The sequence below is a fragment of the Sorex fumeus genome, unplaced genomic scaffold (genome assembly GCF_029834395.1).
Source record: "Sorex fumeus unplaced genomic scaffold, SorFum_2.1 ptg000030l, whole genome shotgun sequence".
Classification (NCBI taxonomy): Eukaryota; Metazoa; Chordata; class Mammalia; order Eulipotyphla; family Soricidae; genus Sorex; species Sorex fumeus.
Genome location: NW_026606087.1, coordinates 3,711,214 through 3,734,514, shown reverse-complemented (window position 1 = coordinate 3,734,514; position 23,301 = coordinate 3,711,214). Strand labels below are relative to the sequence as shown.

The 23,301-nt window shown below is 42.2% G+C and overlaps 1 protein-coding gene and 1 pseudogene across 1 annotated transcript in view; one reads left to right on the top strand and one right to left on the bottom strand.

Moving 5' to 3' along the window:
* Window positions 1-23,301, top strand: part of SPON1 (spondin 1) — a 361,268-nt gene that overhangs the window by 21,430 nt on the left and 316,537 nt on the right. The window contains exon 2 of the mRNA XM_056116221.1: window positions 6,798-6,904. Within this exon, the coding sequence (XP_055972196.1) occupies window positions 6,798-6,904 (107 nt within the window). The remainder of the gene's footprint in view (window positions 1-6,797; window positions 6,905-23,301) is intronic.
* Window positions 282-6,729, bottom strand: LOC130025156 (transmembrane protein 11, mitochondrial-like; annotated as a pseudogene).

Genomic DNA, 23,301 nt, shown 5'->3' with positions numbered 1-23,301 from the left:
ACCCCGGTCAGCTGCGTGCAAAGCAAACACCCTACCTGCTGTTATATTGCTCCAGCCGCCTGAATCTCTTCTTAACGTCTGAAAAGACCTAATTCCAAATAAGGTTGCATTCTTAGTTGCAAGGGCAGGGTTAGAACTGCAACATATATTGCTGGAGGACACAATTTAGCCAGTGACACAAACCTTCAGGCTGTGAGTGCAAGTGACTTATTAAGAAAATGCTCCCAGGAGAAACTAGCTAGAGAATGCAGAAGGCCAGATAAAGTGGGCAGAAAGGCCTGCTAGGCTGTCACCCCAGTGAGGTCTCTTGGGAACAGTTTCAGTTTCATCCAACTTGTCCTGGAGCTGTTGTCAAGGGTTAGGTACCTCTGAGAGTTATCCTCAGCTTCATGCAAGAGATCTGGGCCTTTCACAGTAAGTAGACCAGGCTCCAGGCACTGCAGGACAGAACTTCATTAAGGAGACACAAACACTGGCCTTAGAAGCAAAGGGATATCAGTGTCAGAGCCATATTAAAGCAGAAAAGCAAGGAGTTTGAGGCAATTTGAGTGGCACAAAGCTAAAAAGCTCTCGGCTTCTCGTTCCTTGCTTTCCTTTCTCCTGAATTGTGCATAATGCTTTGAAGAACTCTCTATCATAAAGAATCTTCGCCTGCTCCAGGCCTGTCTGTCCCTTAGAGATTTCAGCCCTTTCTCCTGACATCATTGTCGTCATATTCTGCTTTCCACTACTTAGTTCCATACTTTTCTTGCTTCACTGTGTTTTTTTCCCTCATCCTTACTCCATATATTTCTATCTGAACTTTTTTTAGCAATCAGTAGCCAAGAAGAATGCTCCACTATGAGAGATTAAAACCATATGATCATCTCTATAATTGCTGAAAAAGCCTTTGACAAGATTAACCACCCACTTAGGATTTTTAAAAAGCCATCAACAAAATGGGGATAAAAGAAATTGCCTCAATATAATAAAGGTCATGTTCAGAAAACCCACAGCTAACATCATCTTTGATGGGGGGGGAGGGGAAACTGAAAGCCTCTCCTCTAAGATCATGCACAAGACAAGGGTGCCTATTTTCTCTGCTATTATTTAACATAGCATTGGAAGTCCAAACCACAGCTATAGAACAAGTGGGAAATTAAAGAGATCCAAATTGATAATAGAACTCAGATGTACATAGGAAACCTTAAAGCCTTTACCAAAGGAAAATTATAGAAATGATAAGTCATTGTATACAAAGGTGAATTCGAAATGAATTAAAAACCTTGATATCAGGCTTGTACCTACTAAATATACTATTAAGTACACAGAGGCAGAATTTTCCACTATATTGTCCTCTGGTAGCACGGTCCTCCTGTTGTTTATTGATTTGCTTGAGCAGACCCAGTAATGTCTCCATCATGAAACTTGCTGTTACTGTGTTTGGCATATTGAATACATCATGGGTAGCTTGCCTGGCTCTCTGAGAGGGGCGGAGGAATCAAACCCCGCTTGGCCGGGCTGGCTGTGTGCAAGGCAAACACCCTACTGCTGTGCTATTGTTTCAGCCCCAAAGAAGACACAAGCAGAAATAAACAAATGGGACTGCATCAGACTCAAAGCTTCTGTAAAGTCGAAGAAGTGATGCAAAATAAAAAGATATCTTGCATAATGAGAAAAAATATTCATTGATTTGCTCGAGCGGGCCCAGTAACGTCTCCATCATGAGACTTGTTGTTACTGTGTTCGGCATATCGAATACGTCATGGGGAGCTTGCCAGGCTCTGCCGTGCGGACGAGATACTCTCAGTAGCTTGCCGGGCTCTCCGAGAGGGGCGGAGGAATCGAACTCAGGTCGGCCATGTTGGCTGCATGCAGGGCAAACGCCCTACCGCTGTGCTATCGATCCAGCCCAAGAGAGAGAGAAAATATTCACACATAATAAATTGGACAAAGGTCTAATTTCTAAGATCTATATTGCCTTGGCATAACTCAACAAAAAAACAACCCCATGAAAGTATTAGGAGAGGATATGGACTAACATTCTCTTAAAGAAGACATATCAATGGTCAATAGGCATATGAAAAGTTTTCATCACTGATTACCAGGTAAAAAATCAAAATGACAATGAGATTATCTCACACCCATGAGAATAGTTTACATCAAAATGAATAGAAACAATCCATTTTGATAGAATGTAGTTAAAAAAGCATCCTCTTTCACTGTTGATGGTACTGCTGTTCAGTTCAACCATACAGAAATGTTAAAACTTTTAAAAAATTATAAAAAGAACTTTCATATGACCCTGTGATTGTCCTCTTGGGCTGGAGTGATAGCACAGCGGTAGGGCGTTTGCCTTGCACGCAGCCAACATGGCCGACCTGAGTTCAATTCCTCCGCCCCTCTCGGAGAGCCCGGCAAGCTACCAAGAGTATCTCGCCCACGGGGCAGAGCCTGGCAAGCCACCCGTGATGTATTCGATATGCCACACAGTAACAACAAAGTCTCCAATGGAGACGTTACTGGGCCCGCTCAAGCAAATCGATGAACAACGGGAGGGCCTTTACCTTTACCATTTATTCCTAAGGACACTAAAACATTAATCCACAATGATATATGTATACCTTTGCTCATCATAGCTCTAGTCACAATAGCCAAGATCTGGAAACAGGCTAGATACCCAACAACAGATGAGTGAATAATGAAATTGCAATACATGTACACATGGAATACTACTCAACTGTGAGAAAAGGTGAAATTCTTAAGCTTGTTGCAACCTGGATGGAATCGGAGGATATTGTGCTAAATGAAGTGAGTCAGTAGGGAAAAGACAAATAACAGATGAATGTGCTTACATGTGAATATAAAGAAACAAAACAAGAAACTAGACAATTCTTAATGGAAATAAACCCTGAGATTTGTCCAAAGAACAGTGAACTAAGGATGCAAAGAGGAAGGGTTCTGAGGGGACTTGAGGCATTAGTGTAAGGTTATTGACAATGGGGGAGTGGAGAAGTTACATGACAAATTAAAAACAATATGAAGCTACTGTAAGCCACATTATCTTAACACAAAAATTAATAACTTTGGGGCAGAGCAATAGTATAGTGTGTAGGGTGCTTACCTTACGGGCAACAGAACCTGGTCAATCCTTGGCATTCCGTATGATCTGCTGAGTACCACCAGGCATAATTCCTGAGTACAGAACTAGGAGTAACCTCTGAACATCTCTGGGTATGACCCCAAAACCAAAATCATAATAAATAAATAAGCCAAAACAAAACTCCATAACTCTCCTTTACTTTGAAGGGTTAAACTGACTAAACAAGTACTTGATTTGTAATTTTGGGGTCTCAAAATTCTTCTTATAGAATTCTTATAGAATTCTTCTTCTTGTATGACTGACTCATGGACCATTGTCACATTTGAAAAAAATTATTTTATTTTTATAAATTAGTTCACAACATTTGATTACATTTAATAGTTGAACACCAAGCCCACCACCATTATACCTTCCCACAACCATATTTTTAATGTTTCCATCCCAAACCCCAATCCCTTTCCCTTCAACAGAACTGAAATAATTTACTTTATACTTGAATAAACCACTGAAAGTGATCCAAAAAATTTTCCTTAGAGGAAAGTGTGTGAAGATTGTTGTATTTCACCCAGGGGTCATTAAGCCCTTCTATAAGAGATTACTAACATGTTAAAGGTTGATCTTGAGCCTTGTTTACTATATATATTTCCCTATAAGATTGGTTGCCTTCCACATTAAACCCCATCAAATGTGATGTGCTACTCTTGTAATATTCGTGGTATGAGGTATGAGATGTCAAGAGATCCAGGAATAGGTTCACTCATGGGTGAGGCTCAGCAGAGCATGTGGAGAGCGGCCATGGGCATGGTTGTGGTTGAGTTCTGGAGGTTTTCTGACTGCTGGGGCTGGCTCCTTGGGGTGGGGAAGGGCCTCACCCAACCCCTTCTTGGTTGTCCTGAATGCCATATTATTTAAGAGAGTGGTTTTTGTTTTTGGGATTACTGGGTGCTTCACTTATTGGACTGAAGTTGGTGTGAGAAATTTTGATGACTAAATGAGTCTCTCTAATAATGGAGTAGCAGAATCACATAAGTTTTGTATATTAAAGCTGGTCAACACTGATAGAATACCTATACTAGGATGAATATATTCATCATGTAAAATCATGGGTGAAATGTTAAACTGGGGTGAGTTTCTGGTTTTAGATTAACCTTTGAGTGGTATGACTTCCTTGGGTAAACCACATTATCTCAACAAAAATGATAAATAAATTTGGAGCAAAGCAATTTGGGTGTAGGTCTCTCTGTCTCCTCATTTCCCATATGTAAAAATTGAAGTCTGTAATGGAGAATTCTTGGAATATCTTGTGGTTCTAATAGTCTAAATTCTATGTTTGAAGACCAAAAACCTTAGCACTTTAATGCAGGCAATAAGGTAATTAATCAAGTTATACCAATTTCAAGAAATTTGAATTGATCTTTTACTAGGTGCCATGCTCTTTTTTAGGGCATAGAAACAAAAAAATTAAAGCCCAGTCTCTCTCTGGCAATAATTGATAAGGAGAGGTTATTGTTATAGCTGAGAGGTTATAGCTGGATTTCAACAAAAACACATTTTTCTTTTTTTGCTTTTTGGGTCACACTCGGCGATGCAACGGGGTTACTCCTGGCTCTGCACTCAGGAATCACCCCTGGCGGTGCTCAGGGCACCATATGGGATGCTGGGAATCGAACCTGGGTTGGCCACGTGCAAGGCAAACACCCTACCCGCTGTGCTATTGCTCCAGCCCCAAAACACACTTTTTTTCAATTCTCATAATTTTAATGGTCAATAGCTTCTGGTTGGCTCTGAATGGTAGAGTTAAACAATATACTTAAAAGTCCCCCTCCCAAGCACATTCACATCCCTTCCGTAGCGCTGCTTCCATGAAAGCCCCGCTGCCAGGTCAGACTTCCACAGCCTCAGATTCTGTGGGTCAGAAACCCATCTTAGTGTAATGAGTCGGAAAAACCCTTAGTACACTTGTGATCTATGTTACTTTTTTTGTTTTGTTTTGTTTTAAAGAACAAGTATTAATCCAAACAGCTTCCCAGGCTCCCATGGCCCTCGGAGCTAAACTGTTTACTGTGGCAATCTGAATACTTGGCATCTCTTGTGGGCTGGGTTGTTTGCTTCTCTCCCAGTCTGTCGGCCCTACTGAAATCATACGGAGTAGTTTGTAGATATTCTTTACACAGTACACCAGGGGGGCCAGTGCTATCGTGTTGTGCAGTCTCTTTCTGTCAAGTCGTCCTTCCAAACCAGCACCACTAGGGTGGAGGAAGTGAGTGTGTGTAGTGGCAGGCGGGGCAGTTTATAGGCATCATACTCCACCTGGTACTTGGAGCAAGGGTCTAACTGCCACGAGATGCTGTAGAGGGTGCAGCAGACTAGGCTCAGCACAGCAGTAGGCAGGGAGATGTAGTGGGAATAATCTAAAGGCAGTGCCAACGGGGTGAAGAGGCAGGCCGTGCCCGCCAGCACGGTGGTCTTGTGCAGTCAGTTGCCCACAGTGATCCAGCAGACGGTCTTTTCACCGTTGCGGGTGGGCTCGATGACGATGTGCTTGTACTGGACTTCCAGGACCTGCTCCAGCTCATACTCAAACTGGTCCTGGGCATTTTCCCCATTGTAGATCTCCTGCACAATGTAATGAACAGTCTGTGGCCAACAAGCTCACCCTCTCTCAGGAGCTGCTGCTGCCGCTTCCCAGACCAAGACCAAAAACACATTTCTTTGGTTAGATGTTGGGAGAAAGTAAACGTAGATTCCGTCTTCAGCCACTGTAATAAATTTCTCCCCACAATGTATGTTAGCTTCTAGTTTGTGAAAAGTATGATTTGGTTGTTTCTGGTCAGTAAGTGACTTTCTGAGTGATTATTCAGAAACCCAGATTCTTTCTATCTTGTGTCTCCACTGTCCTTCTCCTGGGACATCAATATCCCCCACTGGATAGCCTAATTTTAGCAGGCAGAGGAAGTCTGGAGCATCACATAGAGTTTGAATGGGCCATACTGGAAGTGGCATACATCTTGTCTGTGTAGGCTTTGCGTTGGTAGAATAGAGACACGGGCCGATCTATCTGTAAACGAGGTTGGCAGTGTGATCTAGCTGGGTTCCCATAAGAGAAAGAAAATACATTTTAGAGAATGCACGGAAGTCTGTACTTTAAAGGTTATCTATCCTGCTGGACTTTGTGCTGTGAGTAGCTAGTTTTCTCTTGGGCCAAACTCAGCCAAGTGCAACATGAGATAACTGTCAGGTTGAATTTCTGACTAGACTATTCTTATCAAATTGTGGTTACTGGGGGGATGCTCACCACCGTTTCGTTTTGGTTTAAGGATTTCCAAAGGAAATTGCAGTTTGCACATGTATAGCAGGTTCTGAAATAGAAGAGGGAGTGAAGGCCAGAGAGAGATAGTATAGCAGGTAGGGTTCATGCCTTATATGCTACCTATCCTAGTTCAATCCCTTGTTGTGCTGTATGGTGCCCTGAGCACCACATCCAGGAATAAGTGTTTAGTGCAGAGCCAGGGGTAAGCCTTGAGCATACCCAGGTATGGCCCCTCTACCCCTCCACCCTACAGCCCCTCAAAATAAAAGAAGATGTAATGATACATAGGGGAACCCTCTAACCCACAGTCTGAGATGTAGATGGTGAGAAGTCCCATCTGTCCATTTGACAAATAGAAGACAGTTAATTTCTCTACTTATAATTTACTTTCTCATCTCTCCACAGTGACCCTGTCAGCTGCCACTCCATCTTACTTCAGGGGATTCACATTAATTGCCCTCAAGGAGAACAGAGAGGGTGATAAAGAAGAAGACCATGCTGGGACCTTCCAGGTAAGGCCTATGTGGGCTTGTCCCGGGGCCCTCCCTGCTAGGTAGGTAGAAGCCAGTTGAAAGTCAGAATCTGAATAAAGTAAGAGGTATAGATGTCTGATGTGACTCCTCCTGCAGTTTCTGTGACCATAGATAAAGAGGGCCAGGTCCATTTGAGAGACCCATAATGGAATTGGCCACATACACCCCAAATTTATCACAAGACTTTCAGAGTTGGCCACCAAGCGAGGATCCCATTAGCAAGCAGGTCACAGTGCTTGCATTCTCTTGGCTCACAGTGCTCTGGGCAGATGAGCATCCTTGCAGAGGACGCGGCTCAGAAATTTCTCCTGCATAGCCATTTTGTGATTGTCTATTCTCAAGTGTAAAGGGAACAAGAGGCTAAAATGGCCTGACAGGAGGGAGTTCAAAGCACAGGAGAAGAACTGTTAAAGGAACGAAGAGATTGATTTATGAGAGAAGATTAAAAGAATTAAACATGCTTTGCTTGGCTAAATGAACAGGGCTGAGTTTAAGAGGTAGGAATGGTCTTTAAATGTCAGTCCTCGTAGAGAAAGCTCTACCAGGCGAGGCTGCATTTGACTTTGTACAAAAGGGCACAGCAAGAAGAAAGTGGGTCAGGAGAAGAAAGTGAATCTCAGAGCAAGGCCCCTGACAGTGAGTCATATTTCATCGTGGAATATTCTTCCAGGGAAGTGGTGGGAACATCATCCCCCCTCCGAGGTTTAGAAGGAGACAGGGCAAGTTGTCAGAACATGTCCCAGGAGAACTGGGGAGATCCTGGAAGGAGGCCTGGTCAGATTTGCTATAAGCATTTCTCATTTCCAAATTCCATTGTTCTGTAATAGTTTTTTTCTTTTTTAATCTACATTTGCAACTCAGAAGAAAAAAGGGACTCAGAGAGAATACTACAATTCATAGCTGGTTGCTGGGCTCAGCCATAATTTGTGGATTCTACAGATGACCCTTCCCCAAATATTCTCCCCATCCAAAGGAAACTTGTAATGCCTATGACCAGGTTGTAATTTTTAATCTTATGATTTAAAAATGTGTCTATTGTTTAGGATGCTGATTTTTGCTACTATTTCTAAAGAACATTTTAATTTCCTTTGGGGTACTTAGATGTCAGAATCTTTTTGGTATGAATCTGAAGGAGTTACCTAAGAACAGTATTTCTGTTATAGATACAAATGGGTACTTATCATTTTGCAGGCACTAGGCTAAATGCTTTACCTTTTCTTAGTTTATTTTAGCAATTTAATTACTTTACCTCATCTTTGTTTAATTGCCCAAATAATCAAATAGATAGGAACTATCTTAATTTTTATAAACCAGGAAATTGAAACTAGAAAATTAAATAATGTGGTTAAACAACCAGTTAGTATTAAGGATAGATTCTTTAATAAGGTGATTCCAGAGTATTAATCAGTTTGGATGGTACTGAGCATGTATTTTATAGGTATGTTTAGATAGTATATGGTATGGCTGTCATTATAGGGAAAGGGAGACTCATACATGCAATCAGCCTTTAATACATATTATATATACAGAATAATATATGTTTATGTGTGCATATATTATTGTGTACAATCCCTGAATTGTGATAATTTACTTGCAAGATTGGGACAACTTATATGATGGTACTGATGATGTATCTGACCCAGGCAGCTGAGAGATCTAGATACCTGAGTATCTAGAAAAGATCGAAGGTAAGATGATGGCAGTGCAGTTTAATCTTCCTCCAAATTGAATTTATTTAGTTTTAAAAAATGTCATGGGGTTGGAGAGATAGAACAGGGGTTAAGGTTCTTGTCTTGCACATTACTGACCCAGGTTTGATCCCTGGCACTCTATGGTCTCCTGAGTCCCCCAGGAGTGGTTACTGAGCACAGAGCCAGGAATAACCACTAGGTATTCCCCCCAAACAACAACAACAACAAGAGTTCTTATATCTAAGAGTCAAAAGCAAAATTCAAACATATTTTAACATCCATGTTCATGCCATTATTATTCACATTAGTCAAATGGTGAAACAGTTCAAAGGTCTATTGGTAGATGAATGCATAAACAAAATGTAATATATTCATAGAATAGAATATTATTAATCATTGTGAAGAAAGGAAATTCTGAGACATATGTAGAATGAATAAATCTTGAAGATTTTATTCTAAGTAAAATTAGGCAGTTTCAAAACACAATAATCATATGAGTCCTCTTATATGAACTATTTAGATTAATTCATTTTTTAGAAACAATAAAATGTTGATTATTAAATGGAAGGGGAAAAGAGGAATAGGAAATTATTGTTTGGGAACAATTGGCTGTGGATACTAGTGTCCAGGAGAATGTTAAAAGTATTGGAGATAAATGGTGGTGTTAATGCCATTGAGCTCTACACTTAAAATGGTTATTAAAATGATAAATTTTATGCTATATTCTGCTGCCATAATAAAAAATAATGACAGTTAGTCCTGATGGGGACATGATGTATAGTTAGACTTGCTAGAGACACGGTTTCCATCTTTAATTCTGTTTTAATTGAATACAATTATAGTCTTCTCCAAATATCTGTTGTTTCTTCTCAGTGAAGTCTTGTTCCTTGCAATTTATTGGTGATCACAAGGCCCTGCTCACAGTGAGCAGAGAGCAAATATTTGTTGAATGAATAAACAAACAAGGACTCCTTCTGCTAAGGTCCAATACTTTCTGCTAGAACTGTGGAATTATTTCAGTATTTCTATCTTTATGCATCCTTACTTCTTCCTTCTCTTATAGTTCTGACATCCTTTTGATTTACTTTTTGGTGGTTTACAGAGGATGGTTTTTGGACTAGTGGCATCAACATTACCTGAGAATTTCTTAGAGATGCAAAATCTCAGGCCCTGCACAGACCTATTGAATCAGAAATGTTGAGGGTGGAGCCCCAGCTATCTTTTATTAAGCCCTCAGGATGAGAAACAGTCTTGTAATGAGACTCAGCCCACCCAACATTGAGGCCTTCACCATCAGGTCCACTTGTCTGCCCTTATCCATTCCCTTTCTATTTACCAAATGCATAGGTGGTGCTTATGAGACAGACGATGTTGTAAATGGTTTGCATGTTTTAATGGATTTGATTTTCACAACATGGGCCATTTTTCTATTTTTCACACATAAGGAAATTATAGCACAGGACAATTAAGTAACATTCTTAAAAACTACTAAGCTTTCAAAGAAATCTTTGATTGAGGTAGTGTTGGTTTACAAGAGTGTAAGCATTTATATGTTTTAGGAGTATTCACTTTAAATAAGGAAATCCAGGTGGCCTGGTTGAGTACCCCTGGATGAGTCATGGTGAACACTACCTTTCACTATTTGCATGGTAAGTGAAAAAAATAAAGGTTTTTTTTTTTTATAATCTCAGTGCCTGAGACATTATGTAGATTATTCTAGTTGATTCTCGTAGCAAAATAACCATAAAGGTATGGTTCCATCGCCACTCCAGGGCCAATTGAAACACAGTGATAAGTTGAGAAAGAGCTTTTTTGGCAGCATGTTAGGAAGTTGGAAGATGGCAAACTCACCCTCAGAGTAACCATCTTACCTACATAGTCTCAAAATGTGTATTTTTTATATAAAGAAAGAGGACAAGGAAGCACACTTTTTAGAAAGTGTGGGTTGTTAACCATTGGGCATCAAAATGTTCAATAAAGTTTTTGGTAGGCTGGTCTCCTGAGGTACATTCATCTTATCTGCAAATCTGCAAACCCAATTAAAGGTTGCAAGTAAGAGTTAAGTTTTGTGAAGAACAAGATAAGAAAAATTGTCCCTGCCCAGAAGAACTTTCTGAATTTTTTAATTGTGAATTCAGTTTCAAATTTATTTTGGTTAAGCTCAACAACCCTAAAAGGTGATTATGGTTGTTCCCATTTCCCAGATGATATAGCTAAGTCTCCAAGGGACCAAGGGACCAAGCAAATTGCCCAAAACAGTTTTCTGTGTGGATAAGGAGGCTTGAGGAGGTGGGGACATTGTGGTAGTGATTTTCTCAGATGCCCAACTTGGCTCTGCCCTTGTGTGTTCAGTGCATACTGTGTGTGAGCTCCTGTCCCCTCAGAGGTTAGGGGAAATGAGTCGAGTTGGAGCACCTCCCTTGTGTCACCTCTCCAGCTTCAGCTACATGCCTCTATCCCTCCCCCTTCCCACTCCAGTATAACAAAGTCTTTTCTCTCTGCATCAAGTCATCTTTGAAGTATTCTTGGGTGTCTTCTGCTTGCCAAGCATGGAGCTCAGCCTTGGGGGTGCACTGATGAGAAATACAGAACAGCCCTGCCAGCCTGTGGCTTCTGGAGTCCTTCTGTTTGTCATCGTTCCTTAAATCAGCTCTGCTGCCAACAGGCAGGGCAGAAAGCCCGAAAGTCACACATTCGTTGGATCAGGAGCAGATGCTCAGACATTGCAATTGCCACAGCCACATACAAAAGACAGATACATGGTGAATGACAAATATTTAGATATATTTCTTTGTTGACACCCTCACTGCAAATAGGACAGCTTTGAGGTCTTCACAACAGCCACAAAATTTTCACACTATGATTAAAGAGGATTCTCCGTGACTTAAAATAGGTCAGGGGACAGGGGTGGGGGTGAGGGCAATTCAGCTTCTAAAGGCAATTCGGCTTCTAAAACCTTACATGGAGAATCCAAACTCAGCGGGTACAAACACAGTGAGAACAAACTTTAAAGCCATTTTAGGGGGTGCTTGAAGTGAGGGAGAAGAGAAGAGTCAGGACCAAGGAGAAGGGGCTGGGGTGGGGGGAAATGGAATCTTTTCTGCTTCAGCAGCGGAACCAGGTTTGGCACAGACTCAGGTCTTTCTGAAGACACTGGACTCTCTTTGATGAGTGAACTGTATGTACTCGTGGGAACTGAAAGTGGCAAAGAATGCAGGACTGCATGTACTGTCTGTCCCAAGAAAATGGCCAGTCCTTTACAATCACTGGAAAGCGAATTGCTCTTGGGAATGCTCAGAGCCCTCAATCTGCCCACTCATCCTCTGCATCCTCTGCTCAGAGCTGACTTTCCCAGGGAGGCCTGTTCTTCTCACCTCATTTGAAACTTCACACCCTCTGCCCTTCATCTGCGCCCTCCTCTCTCCCCCACCTATTGTCATTATCTACTGATCAAAGGCAGAAAGCAATGAAAACAAAAGAAAAAACTAAAACCAAAAACCAAAACAAGGCCAAAATATCTCATCATAAAGGGATGTTGGCCTGAAAAGATCCCCTATCAGTACCACACAAAGGCAATTTCTTTTAATAACACCTTATTCTTTTTCTTTTTTTTTAATTTTTAGTGAAACACCATGAGGTACAGTTGTAGACTTACAATTTTTTGTGCTTGGGTTTAGATTATACAGTGATCAAATACCCATCCCTCCACCAGTGCCCATTTTCCACCACCATGGATAATATCCCTCCCACCCCCATCCCTCCCATCTCACCCTGCCTCTGTGGCAGGACGATCCCTTGTGTTCTCTCTCTCCTTTTGGGTGTTGTGGTCTGCAAAAGAGGCTTTGAGTGGCAAACATGTTAAGTCCATAGTCTACTTTCAACATGCATCTCCCCTCCTGGGCGGATTCTCCAAACACCCTTTATTTGGTGCTCCCTTCTCTATCTGAGCTGCCCTTTCCTCTAGAATGCCCGGCTGGCCTCTAAGCTATGGAGTAATCCTCCTGGTATTGATCTCAGCTATTCTTGGGTATTAATCTCATATTTTGTTACTTTATATTCCCCAGATGAATGCAATCTTTCTATGTCTATCCCTCTCTTTCTGACTCATTTCACTTAGCATGATACTTTCCATGTTGTACCACTTGTATATAAATTTCACAACTTCATCTTTTCTAACAGCTACATAGTACTCCATTGTGTAGATGTACCAAAGTTTCTTTAACCAATCATCTGTTCTTGGGCATTCAGGTTTCTTCCAGTTTCTGGCTATTGTAAAGAGTGCTGCAATGAACAAACAAGTGCAGATATCACTTCGACTATACATTTTTGCCTCTCTGGGATATATTCCCAGGAGTGGTATTGCTGGGTCAAATGGGAGCTCAATTTCTAATTTTTTGAGAATCATCCATACTGTTTTCCAGAAAGGTTGAACCAGTCGACATTCCCACCAACAGAAAAACACCTTATTCTTAATCACCTGCTTCTAAACTATTTTCATTATCCCTACACAAACAATAATTATTAATTGCTATCTAATGATTTTTGAGCCATGTGTGAAGCTGTAGAACTTTGGACACCATTTTCTAAAAATAAAATGCTATTCTAGTCCTGGTTTAGGAATTCTCTTGGTTTACAGGAAAACTTTATGTCATGCTACATTTTCCTTACTTAGAGTCTTTCAGGCTGTCTTTCAATACTGAAAAATAATGGAGTAAAACATGTTTCATACATAAAACTTTTTTTTCATTTGGTGTTATTTACCCGGGACTGAGATCTCTAAGCCTGCACGGTTTGGGACTGGACCTGTCAGTAGCTAAACAGTTACACCCTCCAACTGCCGTGTAACCCCAACAAAGGCCAGGATCCAAAGATTATCACAACAAGCTCGCGGCCGCGCGACTATTTATTTAATAATTTTCAGGATACCTTAAATATCCTTAAATATCCAACCCACACGGCAGAGCCTGGCAAGCTATCCGTGATCTATGCCAAATAGACCAAATTGATATGCCAAATCCAGTAATAAATGGATCTCATTCCCCTAGCCCTGATTATGCAGAGTCGAGAAGGATATGGAAGGAGAAGCTGATAAAACACCAAGGCAGACATGGGCTGCCAAAACGCAGAAAAACAAAAATGATTGTCTGTACTTTTAATGCTCGTACGCTGGCATCTGCTGCATCCATTGAAGACCTTATGGTACAAGCACGAAAGATCAAGTACGACATCATTGGTCTGACCGAAACGAGAAGACATCAATCCCATCATGCTGTTTTCGACACTGGAGAAGAACTGTTCCTTGGAACATGTGATAAAAGAGGCGTCGGTGGTGTCGGTATCCTTGTCAACACAAACTTAGTCACAAGCATTGATTCATTTGAATGCCTAACAACCCGAATCGGACGATTACACTTGAATAAATGTGGCTCACTACCGGCAGTTTCTATCTTTGTTGTCTACGCACCAACATCCAGTTATGGTGAAAAAGAAACTGAGAAATTCTACATGGAGCTGGAGAAATTCTATAAAGAAGATCACACCTTCTACAAGATCATTGTCGGTGATTTTAATGCCAAGATAGGACCAAGAAGATCAGTCGATGAACTCCACATCGGAACCCATGGCCTGGAATGGAACGAACAAGGTGACAGACTGTCTGAGTTCATCATGTCAACCAAAACCTTCCATAAAGGATCAGTCGATGAACTCCACATCGGAACCCATGGCCTGGAATGGAACGAACAAGGTGACAGACTGTCTGAGTTCATCATGTCAACCAAAACCTTCCATGGTAACTCACAATTCCAAAAGGCTGAATCTAAACGTTGGACATGGGAGTCTCCCGATGGACGGTTCCACAATGAAATAGACCACATCATATTCAATCGGCGGTTTTGCCTAACCGATGTTGCTGTTGTCCCAAAATTCCAAACGGGATCAGACCACCGTCTTCTTCGTGCAAAATTCTACCTCACAGAACGAGGAGAAAAGAATGCAAGGTTTAAGAAGAAGACTCCCAGAACAACCACCAACTGGGAACTCTTTGGCTCTGTTGCAGCAACATGGGAAGATGCCGTCATTGACAACATTGATGAGGAATACGATCGAATGATTCAGCACCTCCATGATTGTGCAAGGAATGCCAAGAGAGAGATAACCACAAAAAACCGTCTTTCTTCGAACACTCTTGAACTTATTCGCCAACGTGGCGTGGCACGTGCCTCAGGCAACCACAAGCAAACGTCCGAACTGGCAAAACAGTGCAGAAAAGCCATCAAGGATGACCTCAAAAACAGGAGAGCAGCAGTACTGGTAGATGCAGCAGAAGCTGGGAAAAACATTCGTAATGCCCGCCTGTCCTTCACCAACTACAAAACCAAGATGACTGCCCTCCGACATCATGATGGATCTATCACATCTTCCAGAAGGGCAATGGAGAAGATTATTCATGACTTCTACTCAGATCTCTTTAATAGCCACATCCACTTGCCCACATACCACATACCACATGATGGATATGTCGTTCCCAATGTTCTCCCTTCCGAAATCCAACATGCCATCTCGTCGGTAAAGAAACAAAAAGCACCTGGCCCAGACAAGATCAGACCTGAACACCTGAAGAACTTACCATCAGTACTCATCAATACATTAGCTCGACTCTTCACACGCTACCTGTCTGAATGCAAGGTTCCATCCCAATGGAAAACCAGCAAGACTGTACTACTATACAAGAAAGGAGACATCCACGACATTGGCAACTATCGCCCAATCTGCCTATTGTCTGTCATCTACAAACTATTCACTCGAGTCATCCTGAATAGGATTAGCAGAACACTAGATGAAGGACAACCATGTGAACAAGCTGGATTCCGAAAAGGATTCAGTACCATCGACCATATCCACACAATAACCAAGCTCATTGAGGTATCTCGGGAGTTCAAGATGCCGCTCTGTCTAACGTTCATTGATTTAAAGAAGGCCTTTGATTCTGTTGAGACGGAAGCGGTCATGGAAGCCCTAGCCAATCAGGGCGTACAAACTCAATACATCAGGATCCTTCGTGAGCTCTATTGCGGATTCACTACCAAGATCTCACCATTCTACAAAGAAGTAATCATCCATATCAAGAGAGGGGTTCGGCAGGGTGATACCATTTCACCAAAACTCTTCAGTGCCACCCTCGAGAACATCATGCGACGACTAGAATGGGAAAACATGGGAGTGAAGATAGATGGTCGGCAACTACACCACCTCCGCTTTGCTGATGACATCGTTCTAATAACACCAAACATCAGTCAAGCGGCACAAATGCTTGCGGACTTTGACCGTGAGTGTGGAAAGGTTGGACTACAGCTGAATCTTACGAAGACAATGTTTATGAGAAACAGCCTTGTTCCTGACGCTCCATTCGCTCTCAACGGAACCACCATCTCCGAATGCAACAGTTATATATACTTAGGTCGAGAAATCAACATGATGAATGACCTGGCACCTGAGTTACGCAGGAGGAAGAGAGCGGCTTGGAATGCCTTCAAGAGCATTGAAGAAATAACTAAAAGGACAAAGAACCTCCAACTACGAGCACATCTCTTTGATTCCACTATTCTTCCTGCATTAACATATGCCTCAGAGACCTGGACCCTACGAAAACAGGATGAGAACACTATTCGGGTCTCTCAAAGAGGAATCGAAAGAACTATGCTTGGAATATCACGATTCACTCAAATGAGAGATAGAATCCGGAGTTCTGATCTTCGTCAACGCTCAAGAATCAGAGACGCTGTCTCATTTGCCAAGACATCAAAAATCAGATGGGCTGGACATGTAATGAGGTTTACAGACAACCGCTGGACTAGAGCCATTACTGATTGGATTCCACGAGACATCAAAAGATCACGTGGACGCCCACCTATAAGATGGTCAGACTTCTTCGTCAAGACCCTAAATGATCGGTTTGAGGCTCTACATGTTCCTAAAACGAACAGATACCATTGGGCTACGCTAGCACGCAACCGGGATGAATGGAGACGTTACTGGCACCCGCTCGAATAAATCGATGAATAACGGGGATTAAGTGATTAAGTGATTAAGTTATTTTGCTAAAATAGATTCCCAGAAGTATAATTACAATTTCAGAGGATATGGACATTTGAAAAGTTTTTAATGTATTGCAGTGGTGAATTTCTCTGTCCTCCCATGTCCTGAATAAAAAAACAGCAAAACAAAACTAACGAAAATTAGTCACCCAGTATTCCTTTCAAGTCTCAATAAGGATGTTTCATCATGGGGCTCACATCCAGCAATGGGAAGGAAAACATGTTCATAACAGGGCATCCCAGAACCTAAACTTATCAGATTGATGGGAAAAAATTGGCAAGAGCTAATGTAGGAGCACGGAGAGTCAACAGTTTAGATACAAGTAACCAATTGTACAGTACAAGATGAATGATTTAGCTATATGGCGACAAATCAAACTAAACATACAATGCCCTCAGGTTTTTAATTGCTAACAGGTGAGTTAAGAATGAACCATCCATGAGATAAATGCTTGGAAAACTAATAGGATCTTGGGATGCGTCATAGGAACATGAACACAGGAGTTATATTGCCTTATGGGAGTTATAAAACTATCTTGAGGGTAGCACTGCACTGTAGCACTGTCTTCCCGTTGTTCATCAATTTGCTTGAGCAGGCCCAGTAAAGTCTCCATTGTGAGACTTTGTTGTTACTGTGTTTGGCATATTGAATATGTCACGGGCAGCTTGCCAGGCTTTGCTGTGCGGGCAAGATACTCTAGGTAGCTTGCCCAGCTCTCCGAGAGGGGTAGAGGAATTGCACTCGGGTCAGTCAGGTCAGCCACATACAAGGCAAACACCCTACCTGCTGTGCTATTGCTCCAGCCCATCCTGAGGGTACGTATTATATTTTCTTTCTTTGTCCACAGAGTGTACCGTCTACTGAATCACGATTGCAGCATAAATTATGTTTCTTTTACTCATTTAGTTGTTCATTTAAATATTTCATAGCATCCATATTTTCCCCTCAAAGTATTATTATAGCTTTTTAAAAAATTTTGTAGACTTATTTCCTTAACATTGCTTTGTCTTATCGTATCTGCTTTGTTCACTGTTGTTTTTCTAAGAATTGGCACTGTTTTTGGCACAGATAAATATTCATTGACTAACACCAAGTGGAGTGGACTAGGTTGGGACCTTATGGAGATGAACAGTGAGGGGAAAAGCCCCAGGTATCAGGATGTGAAGGTCTGTAGCACAACTTTTCAGCTCTTGAATGCTGGATACACTGGTCAACCACAAGTGGATTATGGGGAACCCATATTTGTAATTCTTTTTTTTTTCTTTTTGTGTAAGACTTGGTGTTGCACAGGAGTTACTCCTGGCTCTGCACTCAGGAGTTACTCCTGGCAGTGCTCAGGGGACCATATGGTATAGTGGGAATCAAACCCAAGTTGACCACATGCAAGGCAAATGCCCTATCCACTGTGCTATCACTGCAGCCCCAGATTTGTAATTCTTTAATATTGGATGCTTCTCCCTGTTTAGGGAAATACTGTTATGTCAGAAGCCTTACATAGAGAAAAGAGACTAACCATAGAAAGAAGTATTCTGCAGTAAATTAGGTGCTAAATCATTTTATTAGTACAAATAAAGAAGCAATCATTTTTCTGGACATGGGGTGTGAATGCTGATTTGGGAGGCTGAAAGGACTTTTTAAGAGATTACAACTTTTTTTTCCTTTTTGGGTCACACCCAGCGATGCACAGCAATTACTCCTGGCTCATGCACTCAGATTACTGCTGACGGTGCTTTGGGGGACCATATGGGATGCTGGGAATTGAACCCGGGTTGGCTGTGTGCAAGGCAAATGCTCTACCCACTGTGCTGTAGCTCCAGCCCCAAGAGATAATAACTTATGAGTGATCTTTGTGTAGTTTGAAAGTGGACAGGAGGTAAAGAAGAAAGGGACATGTGAAGATCACTCTATTCTTCACTCACACCTGTATTTTGAAACATGCCCTATTTTAATGTTCTACTCTTCAGTGGTTTTAAGCTTTTCTGTACCTGCAGGCCAGTGGTTGAAAACCATGGATTATCTTTCTTTGGGCAAGTATGTAGAATCATTCATCCCTTGGCCCATTTATCCACTCATCTATTTAAGCAAACTTCTAATGATCTGATTCTATCTACCTTTTCCCTTCAGGAACTATTTGTTATAAAATGCCTCTGTGGAGTTCTGATCCTGAGAAAGAAATTAGAAGATGGGTTTTTATAAGCAATTTAAATACTTCTTATTCAGCACTTAGATTTTAAAATAAAAATAATTTTTCTTTTATAAATTGATAAAAACATTTATTTGAAAATATACATGCACACCTAAATTCATTGCAGCACTTAGCATAATTTCCAGGATGTGGAAACAACTAAAATGTCCAATGGCAGAATAATGGATAAAGAAATTGTGGTATGTGTACGCAATTGTATACTATATGCATACACAAAATGAAATCCTGAAATTTGCTGCAATGTAGATGGAATCTTGTTAAATAAAATAAATCATAGAGAGAAGGTAAAACACAAGATGACCTCACTCATCTGTGGAATATAGAGATAAAACTATGCAATATGTAGCACTGAACAATGACAAATCTTTGACATTGTGTTATAGGTTTGATTGCCAAGCAGTGTAGGGAGATCTAGTGAGTAGTGAAGATCAGAATTGAGGTGACATGGGGACAGTGGTGACGGATCATGGGCACTTTGGTGTAGTGGTGTAGTAACTTTGTACATCAACACCATAGACTTTGACACCATTGAAATCACGTAATCATGCTGTCTAAACTCTAATTTAAAAAAATTTAATTTCCATCTAAGGCTGGAGTGAGCTCATAGACTGAGCTTTCAGGAAGCCTGGGTCCTATCCTCAGTAACATACAGTCCCCAGCACTGTTGAGAGTGACCCTGAAGTCCAGAGCTGAGAGTAGCCCTAAGCATGATTGTTATGCTGAGTGTGGTCCCCAAACAAAACTATTACTTTTTTTTTTTTTTACTTTTGGCTCACACCTGGCGATGCTCAGGGGTGACTTCTAGCTCTGCACTTAGTTATTTTTTTTTTAATTTTTATTAGTGAGACACCATGAGGTACAGTTGTAGACTTACAAATTTTTGTGCTTGGGTTTCAATTATACAATGATCAAATACCCATCCCTCCACCAGTGCCTATTTCCTACCACCACCACGGATCCCAGTATCCCTCCCACCCCCCATTCCCTCCATCCCACCCTGCCTCTGTGGCAGGGAATTCCCTTTTGTTCTCTCTCTCCTTTTGGGTGTTGTGGTCTACAAAAGAGGCATTGAGTGACAAACATATTCAGTTCATAGTCTATTTTCAACATGCATCTCCCCTCCTGGGAGGATCCTCCAAACACCCTTTATTTGGTGCTCCCTTCTCTATCTGAGCTGCCCTTTCCCCTAGAATGCCCGGCTGGCCTCTAAGCTATGGAGTAATCCTCCTGGTGCTGATATCAGCATTCTTGGGTATTAATGTCATATTTTGTTACTTTAAATGAACGTTAAGCAGAGCGGCATCTTGAACTCCCGAGAAACCTCAATGAGTTTGGTTATCGTGTGGATATGGTCGATGGTGCTGAATCCTTTGCGGAACCCTGCTTGCTCACATGGTTGTCCTTCATCTAGTGTTCTGCCAATCCTATTCAGGATGACTCGAGTGAACAACTTGTAGATGACAGACAATAGGCAGATCGGGCGATAGTTGCCAATGTCATGGATGTCTCCCTTCTTGAACAGTAGTACGGTCCTGCTGGTTTTCCATTGAGATGGAACCTTGCATTCAGACAGGTAGCGAGTGAAGAGCCGAGCCAGTGTATTGATGAGTACTGACGGCAGGTTCTTCAGGTGTTCAGGTCTGACCTTGTCTGGGCCGGGTGCTGTTTGCTTCTTTACTGACGAAATGGCGTGTCGGATTTCGGAAGGGAGAACATTGGGAACGACATACCCATCCTGTGGAATTTGGTATGTTGGCAAGTGGACATGGCTATCGAAGAGATTTGAGTAGAAGTCATGGATAATCTTCTCCATTGCCGTTCTGGAGGATGTGATGGATCCATCAGGACGTCGGAGGGCAGTCATCTTGGTCTTATAGTTGGCGAAGGACAGGCGGGCCTTACGAATACTTTTCCCGGCTTCTGCCGCATCTACCAGTACTTCTGCTCTTCTCTCTTTGAGGTCTTCCTTGATCGCATCTCTGCACTGCTTTGCAAGCTCGGACGTTAGCTTGCGGTTGCCTGAGGCATGCGCCAAACCACGCTGGCGAATTAGCTCAAGAGTTTTCGAAGATAGGCGACTTTTTGTGGCTATCTCTCTCTTGGCGTTCCTCGCACATTCATGGAGGTGCTGAACCAGTCGATCGTATTCCTCGTCAATGTTGTCAACAATGGCATCTTCCCATGTTGCCGCAATAGTACCAAAGAGTTCCCAGTTGGTGGTCGTTCTGGGAGTTCTCTTTTTGAACTTTGCAGCCCTTTCCCCCCGCTCTGTGAAGTAGAATTTTGCACGAAGGAGACGGTGGTCCGATCCCGTTCGAAATTTTGGGACAACAGCGACATCAGTCAGGCAAAACCGTCGATTGAATATGATGTGGTCTATTTCGTTGTGGAATCGTCCACCGGGAGACTCCCATGTCCATCGTTTAGATTCTGCCTTCTGGAACTGTGAGTTACCATGAATGGTCTTGGTCGACATGATGAACTCAGACAGTCTCTCACCCTGTTCGTTCCATTCTAGGCCATGGGTTCCGATGTGAAGTTCTTCAGCTGATCTTCTCGGTCCTATCTTGGCATTAAAATCACCCACAATGATCTTGTAGAAGGTGTGGTCTTCTTTATAGAACTTCTCTAGCTCCATGTAGAACTTCTCGATTTCTCTTTCATCATAATGAGATGTTGGTGCATAGACAACGAAGATAGAAACTGCAGGCAGTGAGCCACATCTATTCAAATGTACTTTGCCTTTGATTCTGTTGGGACGGAAGCGGTCATTGAAGCCCTAGCCAATCAGGGCATTCAAGCCCAATACATCAGGATTCTCCGTGAGCTGTATTGCGGATTCACTACCAGGATCTCACCATTCTACAAAGAAGTGATCGTTGATGTCAAGAGAGGGGTGCGGCAGGGTGATACCATTTCACCAAAACTCTTCAGTGCCACCCTCGAGAACATCATGCGACGACTGGAATGGGAAGGAATGGGAGTGAAGATAGATGGTCGGCAACTACACCACCTCCGCTTTGCTGATGACATTGTTTTAATAACACCAAACATCAGCCAAGCGGCACAAATGCTGGCCGACTTTGACCGTGAGTGTGGAAAGGTAGGACTACAGCTGAATCTTACGAAGACAATGTTTATCAGAAACAGCCTTGTTCCTGACGCCCCATTCGCTCTCAATGGAACGACCATCTCCGAATGCAACAGCTATGTGTACCTAGGTCGAGAGGTCAACATGACAAATGACCTGGCACCCGAGCTGCGCAGGAGGAAGAGAGCGGCTTGGAACGCCTTCAAGAATGTCGAAGAAAGAGCTAAGAGGACGAAGAACCTCCGGCTCCGGGCACATCTCTTTGATTCCACTGTTCTTCCTGTATTAACATATGCCTCAGAGACCTGGGCCCTACGCAAACAAGATGAGAACGCCATTCAGGTCTCCCAAAGAAGAATAGAAAGAGCTATGCTTGGAATATCACGTTTCACTCAAATGAGAGAACGAATCCGGAGTTCTGACATCCGTCGACGATCAAGGATCAGGGACACTGTCTCATTTGCCAAGGTGTCGAAAATCAGATGGGCTGGTCACGTAATGAGATTTAAAGACGACCGTTGGACCAGAGCTGTTACTGATTGGATTCCACGGGATGTCAAGAGACCGCGTGGCCGCCCACCTACCAGATGGTCGGACTTCTTTGTCAAGGTCATGAACGATCGGTTTGAGGCCCTCCATGTTCCCGGAGCGAAGAGATGCCATTGGGCTACACTAGCACGCGACAGGGACAAATGGAGACGTTACTGGCGCCCGCTCGAGCAAATCGACGACTAACGGGAAGTTAAGTGATTAAGTGAAGTGATTTTGTTACTTTATATCCCCCAGATGAATGCAATCTTTCTATGTCTATCCCTCTCTTTCTGACTCATTTCACTTAGCAGGATACTTTCCATGTTGTACCACTTGTATGTAAATTTCATGACTTCATCTTTTCTAACAGCTTCATAGTACTCCATTGTCTGCACTTAGTTTACCCCTGACAATGCTCAGAGGACTGTATGGGATGCCTGGGATAGAACCTGAGATGGCCGCATTTAAGGGAAATGGCCTACCTGCTGTACTATAGCTCTAGTCCACCCAAAATATATTTTTCAAAAATTATTGCCACCTAAAACCATTTTTATGACTGGAAAGATAGTACAAGAAGTGAGGTGCTTATCTTGCATGTGGCTAATCCTGTTTTATTCCCTGGCACTATTTATGGTTCCCAAGCACCACGAAGAATATAGAACTTTCTGCTCATAGCATCAGAAATTGTTCATGAGCACTGCAGAGTATGAACTTAAACCAATAAACAGATAAAAATAAAAGGAAACCATTTGTAAGTAGA